Here is an 18004-nt window from a genome sequence, read left to right as displayed (position 1 = left end):
TTGGAGAGAAAAATCGGTTTGACAAAAAACAATTAAGAATTTATTATAAGAGACCTACTACATAAAAATAGAAAGTACCAAAACAAGTTCTAAGATAAATTGAAAATATATACAAGGCTTAAAATATTCTGAATATACATAGCCCAAATTTGTTAACTCAGAAGACATAGATAAAATAGACTTTAAAGTCTTTTAGCAAGACTCATGTGTTTCCAGCGCTCCGTTTTCTGGCGAATGACGGTAGAAATTGAACCTACTTGCTTTCACATGCTGCTCAACAGCAAAGTAAAAGAGCATTCCGAGGCAATTCAAAAACCTTTTTAATCAACATAAAAAAATATCGATTTTTTTAATGTCAATGTGTATATTTCACAAAACATATACAACCATTGTGGGCCCAAAAAACAAGAACCTTTTTAATCAACATAAAAAAAATATTGATTTTTTTTATGTCAATGCGTATATTACACGAAGCAAATATACAACCATTGTGGGCCCAAAAAAAAAGGCTAGTCCACAACATTTGCTTTTGCTGGCATCTCCCATTTTTTTTTGTAACATGACACCGCACTTCTCAGAAAAATCGACTTCTGACAGAAGGTGCCGCGTTGGAGGCGGGATTCCACTTACGCACCTTGGCTCTGGTTAAGACTCAGGTAGCTTTTATCCACATCACAAACCAAGTGCCAAATAATTTTAATACCAACGAGATGTGAGAAATGTCTGAGTGAAGAGCCCTGCCTGCAGCGACACTTTATAACTTTGTGAGTTATTGTTTTCCTTTTATAAAATAAAATCTTGATGACACTCAACGGTGAGTTACAGGATGGCGGCTGACAAAATTTTAAGATGAAACTTGATCCTCCTCATCAATTTCCACAGTGATAGTCTTGCAGAAACATTGTGATGTTTAAAGTCAAACCTCAGGTAGAGAACTGGGAGGCAGTGCTTGGTGCTCCAGCAACTTCCTGTAGGCCAAGTTGAGAGAAGCCTCGGAAGATAAGAGAGCGTGGCGGCAGAAGGGGGCGTCAGTCCCTGATCTGATTGATGAGCTGGTGTTGCTGGTGTTCTTCCAAATGTGTCCCGCATTTTCACAACAGCTTGCGATTGACTATCTCCCAAACCATCCTCCTCCTGAAATATGGCATTTGCTTCTGCAAAAATGACAGAGATGAAATTGTGGTTTTGTGGAGAGGACGGCGTGCAGCGAGCCTCATACCTGCGTGAACGTGATGGGCTTGTCTTTGGTAATGTAATCCGCGTATTTGCATGTGAACATGCCACAGTCGCTGCCGTTCATCTGCTGTGGGATTTCCTGCAGAGGGAGAACACGAATACTAATGCTGCGAGGCACACTTGGTTATGACAAAAATGAGGCGATCATAAGAATGAAAACAAAGCCATTTTGGGATTTTTCAGAACCATTTGGACATTATCATTTGGACACACAGGACAACACACAAAGTATCATTTCTGGTCAAGTTGTTTTTGTGACACTGCACTCTCAAGTGGATTTGCTCCTCCCTGTGGATGATTTTTGCATTCAATGAAACAAGTGGGCTATTGTGGTGAGAGTGGATTAGAAGCAGCTGCGCTCTGCTTTCCTCTCAGTGACATGTTGGATGCTGACAGAGCACCAGAGGTGCTTTACTGCCACCTGGTGCATTGGAGTAGAGAGACAAACTGGCCAACAGTGACACCTGGGGGACAAACCGACGGTTCTCCTCCGAGTGAAGAAAGTTTCCCATTGAGGGTCAGTAGAAAATAATCACATTTATATTAAAATAAATAATTTTTAAAAAAGCAACAACAAATGAGTCACTTACGTTCCGCTTTTTGCTGCGTAAACTCCAACCTGAGGTGTCCAGTTCTTTGCCTTTTTTGTCCTTGCTTTCTTGTTGCAGGTAATCACTAGAAAGGACACACGGCATGAGACTTGACTTTCAACAGCTTGTGCAAAAAAAAAAAAAAAGCACAAGGGTCCCATTTCAAGTGCACACACTAAACTTACAATAAAAGCTTGCACGCTTCGTCGTTGTTTCCTCCCATCGAGTCAAAGTACGTGATTGCCTTTTTGCGGAAATCCACCACCTGCAGAAAGAAGTCGGATGAGAAAAGCGTCCGAGCCTGCCCTTTCACCCGCTCGCCGACACTTACAGAGAGGCACCAATGCATACTCAGGTGGACGGGGACCAAGAGGATGTCTTTGGAGAAGATGTCCATCTTCTTGGTCCAGCGGCGGACGGCCGAGTAGCCGCTGCTGCGCAGTTTGGGGTAGAAGAACGTGCTGAAGGTGTTGGCGGAAGGCAGCTTGGGGCTCTTGCTCCTCTCCACCAGCAGGTTCATGTAAAAATTGATCACCTTCAAAAGGGGAAAGGCAAGAACGGTAGAATTGACTCGACCGAGCCCACATGGAACATTTCATATGCATTGATTGTTCTAACTAAAAATTTGATTAGAAAAGTTCTATTGGCGCGAGACAACAGAGCCTTGGCGGAGCTCACCTCGTCGTTTAGCCAGCTGAGGCCGCTGAGAGTCTGCAGATCTTTGCGCGTCAGACTGAGACCAAAACCTTCGCTGAACACTTCGTCGGGACTCCCGCGTCGCAACACCCTGTCGACTTGTGCTTCCATTTCCTGACCAAATGGAGCGACAAGCACCGACCGGTAAGGCAGGTAGCAAGTGCGCAACGGTGACATTTTTATTTTTAGTACAATATGCAGGCACCTCTGTGAGTTCCGGGAATTCCGGCTTGTCATCCAAAGCCTCGGACTTCAAAACGAAAGTCAAAGGAATCTCCTTCTCCAAAGGAACTCGAACGTGAAGCTCCACATGGGTGGCGCGCTGGCCTCCTTCCGAGAGGCGCTAAAAGGCGACGGGCGGTAACACAGTCAGGTGAAATGCAAAATGGCCGAGCACCGAGACAAGTGCGACGTAGTCTCGTCACCTGTCGCTGCAGGCGGGCGGTCAAGGCCTCCTGCTCTTCGATCCGTCTTCGCCTTTCTCTGGCCCGAGAGTCATAGATGCTGCTTCTGAAGTCACAGGACAAAATGCAGCAGTAGTGTCAAATGAACACAATGACCACAAAGGAGACGTTAAATTCTTCACTTACAATTCTTTAATCCACAACTCAGCCTGGAAACACGGCATGCTGGGAAGACAAAGGAGAGCATGTTGTCATTTGCAAAAGAAAAATGGATCATGCAACTGGATTTGAAGCCTCGAGTCAAATGACCTATTTCGTTTATTCACACAGGAAACAAAACGAGCAGCTTGAACAAGGGCGTGAAGACTTGCACAGTTCTTTACGTTCAAAGAATTTCTAACCTCTTTTTGCTCTTTTTCTCATTTACAATAATAACAGAGTCGTCGTCGTGTGCTGTAAAACAGAAGAGAGAGCGACAAACAAAGAGTAAGTTAACGTGAAATCAATTCAGGACTTGGCCGGAAAGGTTGCGAGCCGACCCGATGAGTGAGTATCCCGAGAGCAGGAGTCCAGCACGGCGGACGGCGAGGGATGACCGGAGCTGAGGTCGGCGTCGGCGGACCAGGCCCGGGCGTTGCCGGTCTTGTAAGAGGCGCTCGCCGGGCTGGGAAGGTTGCTGGAGCTCCGGCTCGAGGCCCCCCCGCTGCCAAGGGGGCTGCTCGGCCCCTCGGAAGAATCCCCCGTCGCCGAAGCGGCGAAGGAAGACAAGTGTAGCAGTCGGCGGCTGGGGCTCAGGAAGCTGGTGCTGACGGGAAGAGGAGGACATCTTTACTGGCAACTGTGACCGACCGTCGCATCGTTAAAGTGCAACGTTTGGAAAATAGGAAGCGAGCGTACGTACAAATCCCTCTGCGACCTCACCACGGTAGGCGAGTGGCCGTTGAAAAGACAAGAGTGGCCGGCCGAGACCATGGTCAGAAGCTGCCTGTACGCCTCCTTCTCCTCTAAAAGAACAGACTGCAGAAAACGCCATCAGCCAACAGCTGGACAAGAACCGCCGCCGATGAGTGAAGGGGGTTCGCACCTCCTGCGCGGTGCACCGGGCTTTGGCGCCACGTACGTGGCCCGCCGTGGCAGCACGCGACGGCCTCTGCGCCACTTTGATGGGAAAGGTCTTGTCGTACATGCTGCCGCAGGAGCTGCTTGTGGCGGGGCCGCCGCAGCAAAAGCGAAGAATGCGTTCATCACGCCAACGAGTCCACAACAAACATGGTGCGAGGCAATGTTTGGAGTACCTCAGAATGGCGTACTTTCTGTTGATGGGCCTGCCGAGCCGCGCGGAGGGGGCCGAGTCGGGCTTGACGGTGGTGGGCGAGCTGCATGGATGCCCGTTTATTTTGGGGCCTTCCTGATGCGGAGTACTAATATGCACGTGTCGCCTGCAAACTTTACATTCCCAAAGAGACAAGCAGTGACCCAGCCATCGCGAGGATGGTGGACCGCATTCATGAGCAGAATATACTTTCCCACCGAAGCTTGACAAGCGCAACCAAATATAACAACTTACCCGATCTGGGCGTTTTCCATTCCAAAGTTGTAACGGGAGCAGCAAAAGTCGGATTTACATCTGCGTCCTGAACAGAATACAACAAGGCACACGTTTGCATCAACTTATATCAACCACTGGAATCCCTAAAACAATCCAGCCCCAATTGCATTCACAAACCTTCGATTCTTGACTTGCAGGAAGCGGCGTCCAACTTGCTGCTGATGATGTGGGTGGCTGAAGTTCAAGACGATGACGACCAGAGAATGCAGGCAGTATGTTTCTCAAGGTCGGACTCACACTGGTCTTCATCCATGTCGCCACGCTTGAGCTCCGATTCTTTAGTCCTTCAGCTGCAATCTTGACAGTGTCAATAAAATCTCCTGAAGGAAAACATGAGGCGTTAGAGTTGGGGCAGAGGGTCAATTCTGATGATGGGTAATGTTAATGCAGTGATCGAATTACCCATTCGAGATTTCTTTAGTGTCCGTTCATTTTGGTCGCCCACATGTCCGTCTGCCAAGCTTAAAAGACAGTGGTGCATGTAAATTAGAAGATAAAATGACCAACGTTTAGTTTTGTGATCAAATACTGCTTCGGCAACCTGCTTACCATTCAAATCTTCTTTTCCGTCTCATCCGATTGTCATCATCTCCGTCTGGCCGGTCAGTATGAGACGGCTCCACAGCTGGAACACCATTGCGAACGCTTGATTCATTTACCCATTCGTATAATTTATTCAGCATATTTTCGAGTTTGCCCTAATTACGTCGCCAGTTTACAATTAAATCGCTTCAAAAAGGTGCCGTCTAGCGGTCTTTGGAGCCAACACTAGCTGACCAAGCACGAGTCATTCGAGCGAGACGCGTTAAACGGGGCTTATTCAAAAAGTTTGCACTGACCGATAGTTTAGCTAACGGGGACTTCGCTAGCTTGTTTGCTAGCAATGCTAACGAGCTCGCTAGCCAACGTTGTTAGCAACGCAGCTAATTTACAGGACTATGTCTAAATTACTACAGGGAGGCGAGAGGTGGCAAACAATGCATTCGGAATGCCCCGTATGGTGTTGTGTACCACACTAAACCGTTTAATATCCTTAACGAAACGGTATTAAGCGGAAAAAAGTCGTCGAAGAGTACTATCTCCCGCTTCTTCCTCATTCAAAACCACAACATGGCTGAACGGTCCGCTCTAGTATTGAGAGATTTGATTGGATGGCAGCGAGACGTGCCAACTCCTATGTCGGTATGTTATTGGTTACTTCTGTGCCGGATGAGCGTTTGATAATGACGTCATAGTTGCCGGCGTTTACCGCGACGTTTTTCTGTCAACGACGTGGAAAATATATATTTTTTTCTCATAACGTAAATAAAACAAAATTTTGTCACAGTAGTTATGTTTCCCAATATTTACAGACACGTTTGCATGAAAAATACTGTCAAACAAAATAAGGCAGACAACCAGTAAAAAAAAATAGCACAGGAGTCACATACACAAACAGCACTAATTTAATATAAACTGTGTATTAAGTTGTGAAACTAAATTTAAATTGGACACCAAGCAAGTTGCAAACCTTTTTGTAAATTTTGTGTCATTGAACTCAAAAACTACACAAAAATTGCATTTGATTTTCAAGAATAAACTTCAAGCTTTACACTCATTAAGATATATAGTTCTGTCATGCAAAGTTAAAATATATAGTATTGGCTCTGCTCAAGCTAAGGCCTTTGTTCGACAGGATTCTTGCAAGAACCACACAAGTGCCAGATTTACCAAACAACCCATCCATCCATTTATTTTCGACAGTGTTTATCCAGGTACACCCTGGACTGGTCGCCAGCCAAGTGCAGGTCACACAGACAGACAAGAAGCATTTTCAGATAGAATCTCAGTTGATCCAGGCCACTTGAACTGGAGTGCCGCCTGGACGAGGAGACGATGGTGGATCTTTAGAAATTGTGATACAATCCGAACACGACGCTGGGACAGGGAACAAATCCCTGCCCTGTATGAGACAAATAGGAAGTCATGTGTGCAATGAAAACTTCTGTCAAATTAATTTTATGTGACGTCACAACTATTATGAACGAACAGCATCATTTTTACTCTGGTAATACCGAATGAATATTGTGAAAATATAAAATATGGATGAAATAATGTGACTGCTTCTCCTTAGTAAGGGAATCTTTTTACATTAAAAAATTCAGTTTATTTTTTTTTAGTTCAGTAAGGCATTTCATTGATTCTGAAAGAAAATCACTTCCTACCAGCTTCTCAAGACTATTTTGGACCAACAAGGTCAGCCAATTTTGAAGAACTGCAAATGTGTTTTTTTTGTACATGATTAAGAAAATCCAACTCTATTTTCACATGTGTAAGAGTTTATCCCCCAGCCTGCCCCATATTAAAGCGGCCCCAGCTAAAATATTGAATTAACCCAGATTTTTTTTCACACATGAAATTGACTTGCTTTTGAAAACTCAGACCCACAGAACAACACCAACTACTTTACCAGGCCATGTGAACATCTCGCTTATGAAGCAAGATACAAACTTCTGACGGAAGTTAATCACCAGACTTCACTCCCCAAAAAAGGAGGAACTGTCAAGTGGATCGGTCCACTGAGTGTTGCTCTTTTAATGACTGACTGCTTCAAGGCTACAACAAAATTACAACAACATAACCCCGTAAATTGATTAAATATTATTCAGACCCTTCTTTCGCCATTCACAGTCAGAAATAGCAATGATGCATTTACATGTTCACTCAGGTATAGTATAAAAAAAAAAAAAGCATAGGTACCTAGAGTTGCGGTCAAATTTATTTTCTGACCCTTTGATTTCTAACCTTAGCTGCAAAGAAATGACATAACAGAGGTGAAAGCATCTGTAAGAAAACTTGGGTTGAATTGTCGACACCTCACTACATTTCGCCTTCTGCTCTGGATCCCTCAAGTCTGAGGTCCGAGTCATTCCTGCCCAGCGCGAACAAACTGACGACGGCCATCAAGGCCGCCAGCATCATAAGCGCGCAGCCGCCAAACATGTGCCTGGTCCCGCCGCCCCCTTCCCCTCCACCTGCGCCTGACACCTCCCCGTGGAGCGCCAGCAGCCCCAAGCAGGCCAGCAGATGCAGAGGCAGGCGGAACCAAGCCAGCACTCCGGCTCGCTTCTCCTCCGGGATCACCCTGCCCTGGAGGAAGCTGAGCGCCGGGAAGTAGAGGCCACACGCCAGCTCCAGTAGCAGGAAGGCCAAGAAGGACTCGCGCGGTCTCGGCTGGCCTGGGGCCGTGGAAAAAGTCAACATGAAGAAGGAGAAAAAGGCCATCAGAACAGCCAAGCAGAGGACGTGGCCCGGCTGGAGACGGTAGTGCGCCGACGTGGCCAAGCGGAACATTAGGGAGCCGACCATGGAGGCGGCCATCAGGCAGGAGAAGATGATTCCTAGGGGAGGCCCGTGAGGGTCCAGTACCGGGGTCCACAGGAAAACAAAGATGTAGAGGACACTTTCAAACAGAGCCTGCACGCCGCCCAAGAGCATGACCCTCCTGTCCGACAGCAAGCAGCGCAGTCCATCGTGGCAGCTGTGCAAGAAGCGGCCCTTCGCCGACGTCCGGGCCGGGCCTCCCAGCAGGAGCGTCCCTTTGTCACCTTCAGGGCCGTCCTCCGCTTCTTCCTTGCCCCAGTCGCTCACCACCAGCCAGGCACAGCACGCCAAACACGGGACAGCCAGAAGAAAAGGAGCCACGGGGCCCAGATGCAGCCATTCGGCAAACAAGTTGGCCACCAGGCCGGCTGCCACGGCCAGCCCGTGATTCCACGTGGCGGCTTTGCTGAAGGTGCACGGGATCCACTCCTTTGGAAAATCGTGGACAGTGACATGCCGGTGCACATACCAGGCCTCAAAGGTGGTGGAGAGCAGGGACGTGGATAGACCGCCCAGGATGCGTCCTGTTATCAGAACAAAATAGTCTCGGGACAACTTGGTGAGGCAGCAGGCCGAGTAGGAGAAGCAGAAGAGTAGACAGGTCCGTCTACGACCCAGGACTTGGGGGATCCAGCCTGAAAAGGGAGCAAAGAGCACGCAAGAGGCCAAGCCGCATACATAAATAATGGCAATTTGCGACTCCAAAAAGCTGTAGTGGCGGTACAGCTTATAAAGGTAAGGACCCTGGAGCCAGTCCGCCCACAGGGCCAGGAGGTAGGCCCGGAGGAAGACACTCTGGAAGCGGCGGAAGGCCGGGTTGGCCGCAGCCGTCTGGGTCGGCTGAGGTGGGCCGAAGCGACGTGCCGCCAGCTCCAGGCCAACGCATAGGGCAAGCAGGACAATTATGGCGAGGTACGCCGTCACCAACATGCTGGGATAACACCACAAGCAGCTCACGTCAAAGCTGCTTTCCTGAGACGTTGGCCGCCTCTTCCCTCTTTACTCTCCGCATCTGTTAGGGATAAAAGACACGCCAATGGCCGCGTTTCTATTAACAGTTGAGTGGAAAATTTAGCATCTCTATTCGAACAGACACTCAAATGCGAAGATGCTAGCAGGCGTCGCTAACTCGATTGTTTTTGCTCTTTTGCTAGCATCCGTGCTAACCTGCTACTACGGTCACTTACTCGGAGCCCCCCAATTTAAAAAGCCCAAACGTGTCTTACCAAGATGTGAGACGGTTTCATTGTGACGCAAAAAGCAGCTCAAGCCATTACGTGTGATAAATTGGCTGTGAAACGGAAAACTGTGCCGTCGCCTTTGCTCAAGTCAATAGAACGGTTACTTCCGGGTCTCTTTCGCCACTAGGAGGCAGTCGTGTTTATTTACCGTATTTATTTTTAGATGAGGACTGGTTAACGTCAGTTTCAAACGGTAGTCGGCGGCCCTCTAGTGGTCCGTGGCGTATTGCAGGTGGTCCACGAAATTGGAAAATAATTATAACATTAAAAAAAAAAAAAATTTATCTAGACTTGATTTATTTTCCAGCAATTTTGGTGAATCATTTACCCATCTAAATGATGTGAAATGTAGCTGATTCCCAAAATAAATAACAAAGGATGTTAAAGTAAATGACACACACACACATAATATTACACAATCTGAGGTTTATATCCATTCTATTAGGAAGAAAGATTTACAAAATGTACAGAAAGTGCTCAATCAGCCATGATCACTCAAGGAATCAGTGAAACGACCAATCAAATGAGATCTCCCACCCTAAAATATCACTTTAGTTTGTATGACAAACATTGGGGGCAAGCAGGCGCTTGGCTCCATCATCTCCATGTATTAAAGGTCCATCCTGAATCCCTACGACATATTCCGCCTGGCCCGCAAAATCCCACCTTATACTGGAAGGTCAGCAGAACATTCTTCATTTGACCCTGCTTCCGTCCATTCTATCCGTTCAGTCGCATTTGGACAAATGTCACGTATGCAGCAAAAAAAAATTATATAAAACATGCACAGGGACTTTCCATAACTCATTTGCATATTGAGGTCAATGCAAATGCAATGTTTGGGTGCAATCGTTTGAAATATACATTTTAGTATCTTGAGTCCCCAAACAATCTTACGAGTGACTCGCTAGATTCCAAATAATTCTATGTATATTTATGTACACGTTTTTCTCGCCGTGCTCATCTGCTCAAGGGTCGATGTGAAAAGCCAAAAGTTTGTCGGAGTGCAGATTGTTGAGGGTGCGCAGGTCTGGCAGCCGCAGAAGGAGTTTGGAGAAGAGCGACGTGTCATCCGGATGCCGCCGGGCGAGGAGCGAGCGTAGCGCTCGGATAAGCCCCTCCTGGAGCTGCTCCACAGCCGGCGCGTCTGAGATGCCCCAACGATCTGAGGAAGATCAGAGGAGGCCTGTCAAATACTCCAAAATGCCTCCATGAGATACAAGTGTAACTCCATCCATGACCACATTCAGATTGCAAATCATCTTGCTCCATTGAAATGAATGGAAGCAGAATTAATCCGTTCACATACACACAGCAAATCTCTAAAAAGGGGAAATAGTATTCAAATAAGGGGAACGTATATTATGGATAACAAATATATGTTTTGAGGAACACTGCGTACCTGCTGACACCAACACCACAGCCATGAAGAGGGCCATTTCATCAGGCTCCAAACCCAAGGAGGCCAGCTTCTCACTGAAGTCAAACATGGCATTGAGTAGGGAACCCATCCCCAAAGCACGTAAGGTGGACAGCGGGTACGTTTGACCGTTCAGGAAGGTCACCGTATGTTCTGCAGCATTGAACAAGTTGCTGAACCTCACCATAAGAACCTAAGTGGAGAAAAAAAGATTCTGTGTGTTTCAGCAGCTTTTGGATTGCGGCTGGAGAGTGATCATGACATTACCTGGAAGGTTCCCGATTTAAGCAGCATGACTTGGTCCTGCTGGCTGAGTTCTTGAAATCCTGGAATGCCCTTAGCGAATTCCACCACTTCCTTGACTGCAGGAGTGAAACACTGAGAAAAGGACTCCCAGATGTCCTGACTGCTGCGTTCCGGCCCAGATACGGGGCAGGCGTTCAGAGGACACGCCTATCGGACAAGGTGAGACAAAACACGAAAGACGTGAGTGAGCCCATTTGAAGCCAATGTCGTTTCCTTCCGGAACTTACCAACACTTTAGCTCCCGGAGCTAACTTCCACGGACAGGAGGGCTGGTTCGAAGCGTTCCCCGCTTTGGGACAACGATGCAGAGTGTCGACGCTCGGCCGATGAGTTGGATTGGTTGACGCTAAATATGCGTTGTCCATGTTGTGGAATGGAAGCGGGTTGTCTTCAAGCGGGCAAGACTGGGCGCAGTTGGCTTGTCCAGAAACCTGGCGGGAACCGCAATCTCGAGAAACGTCCTTGTTGGAGAGTTTGGCCCTCTTGGCCGACCTCTCCCGGCCGCTGAAGATGTCCTGGTAGGCTCTGGAGATGGCCCCGATGGCCTCCGTGGAGCCGCCGTCATCGTGGCTGGCGAGATTCTCGTTCACCGAGGGGGAAGAGGAGGAGGAGTCCATGTCCACAGCGGCTGACTCATTGAGGCTCTTCATGTAGCTCTGCATCTCATCCAGAAGTCGCTGCTTCTCTCTTTTCGGGATGCGGCCAAAACGCACAGCTGCACAAAACAAAGCCACACTTATGATTTTTTTTTCACTTGGCTACTGAAAGTCAAACTTCTGACTGGAGGTGGCGCTCATGTTCCAGGAAGTGTTGTATTGTAAGTTGCAAACTTCCCACGGTAACCATCAGCTGGAGAAGCTATTTTTAGACACCTCATCCTCTCCTCCTTCTATGCAGCGCTGTTTCCCCACCTCGCTCTCCCTCACTTGTTAAGTAGGCCAGTGGGGCAACGTGAGCGTGACAGCGCCGACGTGGTGGGCTCCGCTCAAACGCGGAAAGTGAAACGGATGAGGGGCGAGTGTTTGCGTGGGGGAGGGGCTGGCAAAACCAGGTTACGCCAAAGTGTGAAAACTTTTAAGCATGCTCCAAATAAGGAGGGTGACATGATTTACTGTTTTGCTAAATATACATTCTGCTTCTTTCTCACGTGCTGAATTGCCGTTGCCAACGTGGTTGCCCGACTGCGAAATCGGGGTGATTGTGGTCTGGAGGCAGTTGCGTGTGGTTTTCCTGTTTTTCAAAACGAGCAATAGTGGCTTTTTAGGTTGCGCTGCTGGGTTGGCGTGGCAGAAGAAATGCTTTTGCCACCCGACTGTTTGCGCACCTGGCAGAAATAAGGGCAGAAGAAAAGCTGGCAAACTACACGAACTAGGTCACAACATGCTGCGTGAGAACATTACTATTTTTCTGGGTCAGCCTTTTTTTTTAATTTGCGGCGATAAATGATCAATCTGCTCAGCAATCGAGGCGGATGACGACTTGATTGTCGGCTTTCTGCATCTCGGGCTGCTTAATTGTTCCCCGTGACGTCTTTGAGGTAATCAAGTCGACCCTGTTCCGATTTCTCAAAATAATTCCCCTGTTTGTAGCAGTTTCCCGGATGATAGATCGCTTTGGGGACTTGGGGGTTGGTGTACCCATAAATCGTTGTCTGACAGGGGGATGGAGGCGGGCTACCAGGAGGGGGGAGGGGGGGAGTAAACACGAGCGTCCATCAAAGAAGACTGCTTTTGCTCATAAAAGAACATTTCACAACCTTCCATTCTCGACCGAAAACCGAAAAATCTCACCGTCTCGTGACATTCCGACGGACATGCACTTCTTGAAGCGACAGTGCTGGCACCGATTGCGGTTCATGCGCATGATCAGACACTTCTCGTTCTTCACGCACATCTTGTAGTTGATGTTCTGCTGGATGCTGCGGCGGAAAAAACCCTGAAAGCAGAACGGAGCGTTCTCTAAAATCAGCTGCAAAATTCCACAGCAGGTTTTTCTTCCTCGGAGGAGGCGGGGCTTACCTTGCATCCTTCACATGCGTGCACGCCGTAGTGGAAACCGGACGCAATGTCACCGCAGACCTTGCAGAGCAGAACCATTCCACCATTTTCTGTGGTAGCACAAGAAGACAGTCATGAGTTGCCAGAGAACTTCCCTAAGTAAGTCAGATAATAAGGACAATAAGAAAATACATACTGGTAAAGGTTCCATGGAAAGCACAGCTGGGCCTTTTCCCACCAATCAGATGTGCATAGGTTTGCTGCGGTGCAGGAGAACCGCCGTACACCTCGCCGAAGCGGACCTTTGAGGTCGGACTGGCGGACCCGTCCGACCTCTCTTTCATCGCCCCGATCTCTGTGAAGGTCACATTCTCCGGCGACGAGGGCTGCGAGTGTGTCTGGTAGCCGCTGGAAGGGCTCCCCGGGCTGGGGCTGGAGCTTCCGGAGGAGCCTGCATATAGGATAACTCCGCTACCACCTCCTGCGAAGCAAGCCACGCTTTGGTTACTCACTTCAAGTTCATCTTTAGGATATTTATGGAGGATGTTTGCTTCGATTTTATGTCGTAGGGTCAAAAGAACTGATTTTGCGGTCTCGGTTTGAATCTTCATGGAATGCTTAAGGGATGGACGAGTATCGAGACCGGGTATCGGTGTCACCACACAGTTCTTCCAATCTGCCTCCAATGGGATGCGGGAGGAAACCCACGAGGGCACGGGAAGAACATGCAAACTCCACACAGAAAAGTGGAATTATCGAATTACGAAAAAATGACGTGCTAGAGAAATAACACGGGCAGATTAGGAATCAGCACGCACAAAAATAATCATGAATGTACAACTACGAGCGGCTCCCCAGAATTCCGCCATTTGTTCAGCTAAAACGCAATGTCGTGTAATGATGGTCCTGGATCGGTGGGCAGAAGCTCCGTGAGAACCTGCTCAAGCTGACAAAACGTGCAGACTAAAAATACGGCTTCTGCACGGGAAGGCGGAGAGCACTCGTACTCGCATTTTTTTTTTTTTTGCACAAAAGAAAAACACGAATACTGCAGTATTATGCCGGTGCGCACACAACGCATCCGGGGTTTGTCTTTGCCCCGCCTCCTTTTCCAGTCATGCGTTGTAGATGAACTGAGACATGGCCTCACGTGCATTTGCCTCCTCAACTCCAATAATAACCACCGCGCCGCGCTCGCGCTCTACTGGCATCGTGCCCAGTGCCAGCGAGCCGCACGACACCTGACTGCCGCCTCACATGCGTGCGTGAGCTCCTGACACGCTTTCGGCTCCAAACAAATCCGCAGTCCCGTGTCGAGATGAGCAATAAAAGTGAGGCTTTTTTAGTTGGCACGATTGCCTCAAGCACCTTTCTTCTCTTTGCATACTTTTTATCCTTTTTATCTATATCAGACTGTCAAATGTGTGATTTTCAATTTATAATCAATTCAAATAGCTTTGGAACAAAACATTGATATTGGGTAAAAGCAAATATAGGAAAGTCAGTGCCTCCCTCATTTTTTTCCCATGCATGCCTTCATCTTCTGGGATTTCCCACGCGCACATTGTCGCTCGGCCCGAGCCACTTTGAATTTGGGTCACTGTCGACGGCACTAATTGAAACCACAATGAGGCTTCAATGGCAATCTGCAGCTTACCCGTGCGTGCGATTGGAGTCAGGCAGAGAAGCAACGTGAGCAGGGAGCAACGTGCACGCATGAGGGAAAGGCCCTCGCTAATGTGGCATACGGCAAGACCTACTAGCGATGGTTACTCGTATGCCTTTGGTGTTTGCAGCAACCGCAGGAACTCAAAGTGAGCTCAAGTAGGTCAATGCCACAGCAACCTGCCTCAAGCCTCCCTCCAAAGTGCATCAACCTACTTCGAGAGGGACGCAAATCGGTTTCGGGTGTCATATGTAAACCTGCAGCAGTTGAAAAATGTGTTGTACTGGATTTGAATATCTGCTAGATTTCTTGATTAAAACAAAACAAAATTTACATTCTGGATGTATGTCACAGGTGTCAAAGTCAAGGCCCGGGGGCCAGATGCGGCCCGCCACATCATTTTACGTGGCCTGCAAAGACAAATTGTGCATCGAATTCATGTCATTACTAAAATTCCAAATTGTCTTCACTTTTAAAAATCATCTTTTAAAAATATTTTAACCTTTTTTTTTTTACCAGTCTGATTTGAAAATGAGTTATTTTTCAGATTGTTTTGGAGTTTACGCTAAATATAATATGAGGCCATACATTTATTTTGACAGTCATAATGGCTTGTAGTTGATTTTTAAATGAAAAAAAAAATTGCCTTATCATTTATGTATTCTTGAAAACATTGCTCAGCCTGATTTTTTCCCCCCCTTTACGTTGCTATCGGAAATCCGGTTGGTTTGTAAACGCAGTCACGTTCCAGAGGCCAAGGCGCCCTAATCGGATGCTTGCCCTGGAACGATGTCACGGGGACAGATACTGCATTGCACTCACTGATAACTGCACGAGGTGGGCGGAGCCAGCGCCTGACTTTTGCCTCACCATGAGGTGGGAAAACGTGACTGATATAGAGCGGAGAGGAAGAAAAAAAATAAACAGTGCACTTGAATGCATGGAATCGCTGACCCACTGACCAAACTCCGGAGGCGGTAACAACAACACTGAAGCGCCCGTGAGAGAGGGAGCGGGCGGTGGGCGGGGCTTGAGCCGCTCACGCGTTGCACGGGGCTCTGTGAGAGAGGGCACGTGCAGATTTTTTTTTTTGTTTGTTTTGCTGGAATTTTTGATCGAAGGATGCAAAACTTGGAGTCAGGACTACAGGCGGAGCTTTTGTGATTCATGCTAACAAGGCAGCAGGTCGCCTTCCAGTGCATCATTTTTGATAATTGATTTTTTTTTCATATGCATGCTATACATGTTTATTTTTTAACTATTCACTCATGTTTTGATTATAAAATGCAGCCCGAGAAACTGCTGTCATGTCTGTTGGCAAACCACAACATAAGAGAATCAGCCTGCATCATATTGAGGACAGTTCCTAATATTTCGGCTGCCTCCCTTCATTTAACGAGTTTTGAGTGAGTGCATTGCAACACCTAAAATAGCACCCACTATATTGTTAGAGTAAGACCTTACAAATAAGCAAAACTAAATAAGATGTGCGGCTAGCTAAGCACCGGGGTCTATCTCAAGTCCACATCTAGTCCAGCTCATCACTTGTGGGTCAACATCAGCAAAGCTCGTTGAAAATCGATGGATGTTTTAAACCGTTCTAGGCATAAAAAAAAAAGGCTTCAGATATTTCAGTATTTTTTGCTACTCCAACTCAGCTTGATTTGTTCAGTGCATTTCAAGGTGCGTTTCACCCAAGTCAAGAGGAGTTGGCTAAAATATTTAAAAGAACGCATAGTGGAGAATCATGATTGTGGAGATGCTTTAAAAAGATCTTCGTCATAAGCATGGAACTTAAGCATCGTGCCTACATTGCCAAATTGAATTCGGTAGCATGCTGCAATTCAAAGAAGGTGACTGGACTACCCGTTTGATGATTAGACGTCGGAAAGAAGAGCAAGTGAGAGGACTGCTGCAAGTCAACTTTGAAGGTCTCGACATTGTAAACAAACATGCTGCTCGTTTGTTTGCTGATAACGCGACTTTGGCAGGTGCATGGCGAGAAGCGCGCAATGACAGCACGTGAGCTTGTTTGCATGGAGCGCCTCGGCAGGAAGTGAACAGCATCACCGGCCGCGTCTTGGTGAAGCGACGCGGAGGATCCAAATTTTAGGACACTCGTGAACTGTGTCAAGCCGTGCATTAAAGGTTACCGGACCATCTGACACTTGAGAATATCAATGTCGAGCAATACAAAATACTAAATTCTCTTACCTGGGCTGTTGTCCATTTTTTCTTGGAGATGAAATCTGGTGAATACAGTTGGAAAAAAAAAATCCCAAAGCACCTGCTCTTCTCAACGGAGCAAAAAAAAAAAGACCGAGTGATGGAAGCGTTTTCCGGCTGTTAATTGCGCGCAGTCGTCTTCTACTTGGAGTCAACTAGATGCTTTCTGCACGCGGGAACATTGAACCATTCTCGTGCACGCCTTCGAAGAAAGTGGAGTCAACACATCCGCGTGTCATGCGTGACACACGCACACACACACATTCGTCACGTTTGCAGGTGAGTTGGAAATGTGAGCGTCACCAACTTGTGTGTGTTGGAGCTTTGATCACTCTCTCTCGCGCGCGCGCTCTTTCTCTCCTTGAGATTTCGCTTCCTCGCGCACGCTTTGATTGGTGGGAATGACGTGCCAAGTAGGGTTAATTTGATGAGCTGCTCTGTGGAAAGCCATGCAAGCAACATGCGCGCTCGCCATGTGCCGACTCGTGCGCTGGCCCACTGATACACATTTTATGCAAAGCTCCGAGCGCGTGACGCATCCAGCAATGGAGCCGACAGGATGAAGCACATGGACAATAGGCGTGCCTCACCGTGACTGCTTCTCGTTGCATGTCGCTGGTAAACACAACAAGACGTGACCCAAACTTTCCAATATACGGAGTCATCAAGGACTTTTTTCAATTATGAATTTACAGTCAACAATATATTGAGGAGGCTTTTGAAGTGCTTCCACAAAACTCGAAATAATAATGTTTATGCTTTTGAAGTGCTTCCACAAAATTTTCAAGAGTAATATTTATGCAGAGTATTTTCAGTCTGGTTGTCACACAGAGTAAGATAAGCACTCGAGAAATTGTAAACGATAATGTTTTATTTTTTGGTGGGAATTGGAAAATAAATGATTGTTTCCCCCGCCCAATTTTTTTTTACCCTATTTGAACAATGGGTTATTCCTGGTAGTGGAACCCAAACACATAAATCTTTTTTTGTGATTTGGGTTGCATAAAGTACAAAAGATGACCTTTTTGAAATATGTAATTTGTTTTTTATTTCAGTGGTCGTCGGGAGGATGGTTTGAATACCAATTCTAATTAAACCAGAAAATGTATCCATCAAACTTGTGTTGGGAATTTCAGCTCCTTGTGGAGAACAGCAAGTCGTGCAAAAATGCCTCTGGAAATTTGTATTCAGACGTTAGCGCACAGTCAAATGAGGTGAAAAGTTTATAATTAATTTAATCATAAAGCCGA

General features: G+C 47.1%; 3 protein-coding genes across 5 annotated transcripts; all 3 read right to left on the bottom strand.

The window, feature by feature from the left end:
* Positions 1-17: 17 nt before the first annotated feature.
* senp1 (SUMO specific peptidase 1) lies at positions 18-5696 on the bottom strand. 3 transcript variants are annotated; one of them, XM_088356379.1, is made up of 18 exons: positions 5085-5696; positions 4938-4996; positions 4653-4855; positions 4494-4560; positions 4222-4372; positions 4011-4128; positions 3828-3943; positions 3466-3731; positions 3328-3379; positions 3113-3151; positions 2948-3032; positions 2728-2865; positions 2505-2636; positions 2158-2361; positions 2012-2091; positions 1827-1911; positions 1220-1315; positions 18-1154 (listed from the first exon to the last, which is right to left on the bottom strand). In XM_088356379.1, exons 1-18 carry the CDS (start codon positions 5216-5218, stop codon positions 1092-1094), a joined length of 2088 nt encoding a protein of 695 aa, XP_088212505.1. In that variant the 5' UTR covers positions 5219-5696; the 3' UTR covers positions 18-1091. The 3 variants fall into 3 exon arrangements, with proteins under 3 accessions (XP_088212505.1, XP_088212511.1, XP_088212502.1); XM_088356385.1 differs by having other exon boundaries at positions 4011-4125; positions 5085-5695; XM_088356376.1 differs by having other exon boundaries at positions 4011-4372.
* Positions 5697-7085: 1389 nt separating this feature from the next.
* slc61a1 (solute carrier family 61 member 1) lies at positions 7086-9283 on the bottom strand. The gene is made up of 2 exons (XM_088369612.1): positions 9125-9283; positions 7086-8910 (listed from the first exon to the last, which is right to left on the bottom strand). The coding sequence occupies exon 2, from the start codon at positions 8826-8828 to the stop codon at positions 7395-7397; it is 1434 nt and encodes a 477-aa protein (XP_088225738.1). The 5' UTR covers positions 8829-8910; positions 9125-9283; the 3' UTR covers positions 7086-7394.
* A 267-nt stretch (positions 9284-9550) lies between these two features.
* LOC148401459 (nuclear receptor subfamily 1 group D member 1-like) lies at positions 9551-17458 on the bottom strand. Its single transcript, XM_088358855.1, has 8 exons — positions 16743-17458; positions 13059-13343; positions 12884-12972; positions 12656-12800; positions 11093-11580; positions 10827-11012; positions 10542-10752; positions 9551-10304 (listed from the first exon to the last, which is right to left on the bottom strand). The coding sequence occupies exons 1-8, from the start codon at positions 16756-16758 to the stop codon at positions 10108-10110; spliced, it is 1617 nt and encodes a 538-aa protein (XP_088214981.1). The 5' UTR covers positions 16759-17458; the 3' UTR covers positions 9551-10107.
* Between the last annotated feature and the right edge of the window lie 546 nt (positions 17459-18004).

Source organism: Syngnathus floridae, chromosome 2 (genome assembly GCF_059516105.1).
Source record: "Syngnathus floridae isolate MCC-2025c chromosome 2, RoL_Sflo_1.0, whole genome shotgun sequence".
Classification (NCBI taxonomy): domain Eukaryota; kingdom Metazoa; phylum Chordata; class Actinopteri; order Syngnathiformes; family Syngnathidae; genus Syngnathus; species Syngnathus floridae.
The sequence above is the reverse complement of the archived record's forward strand: the minus strand, read 5'-3'. Positions and strand labels throughout refer to the sequence as shown.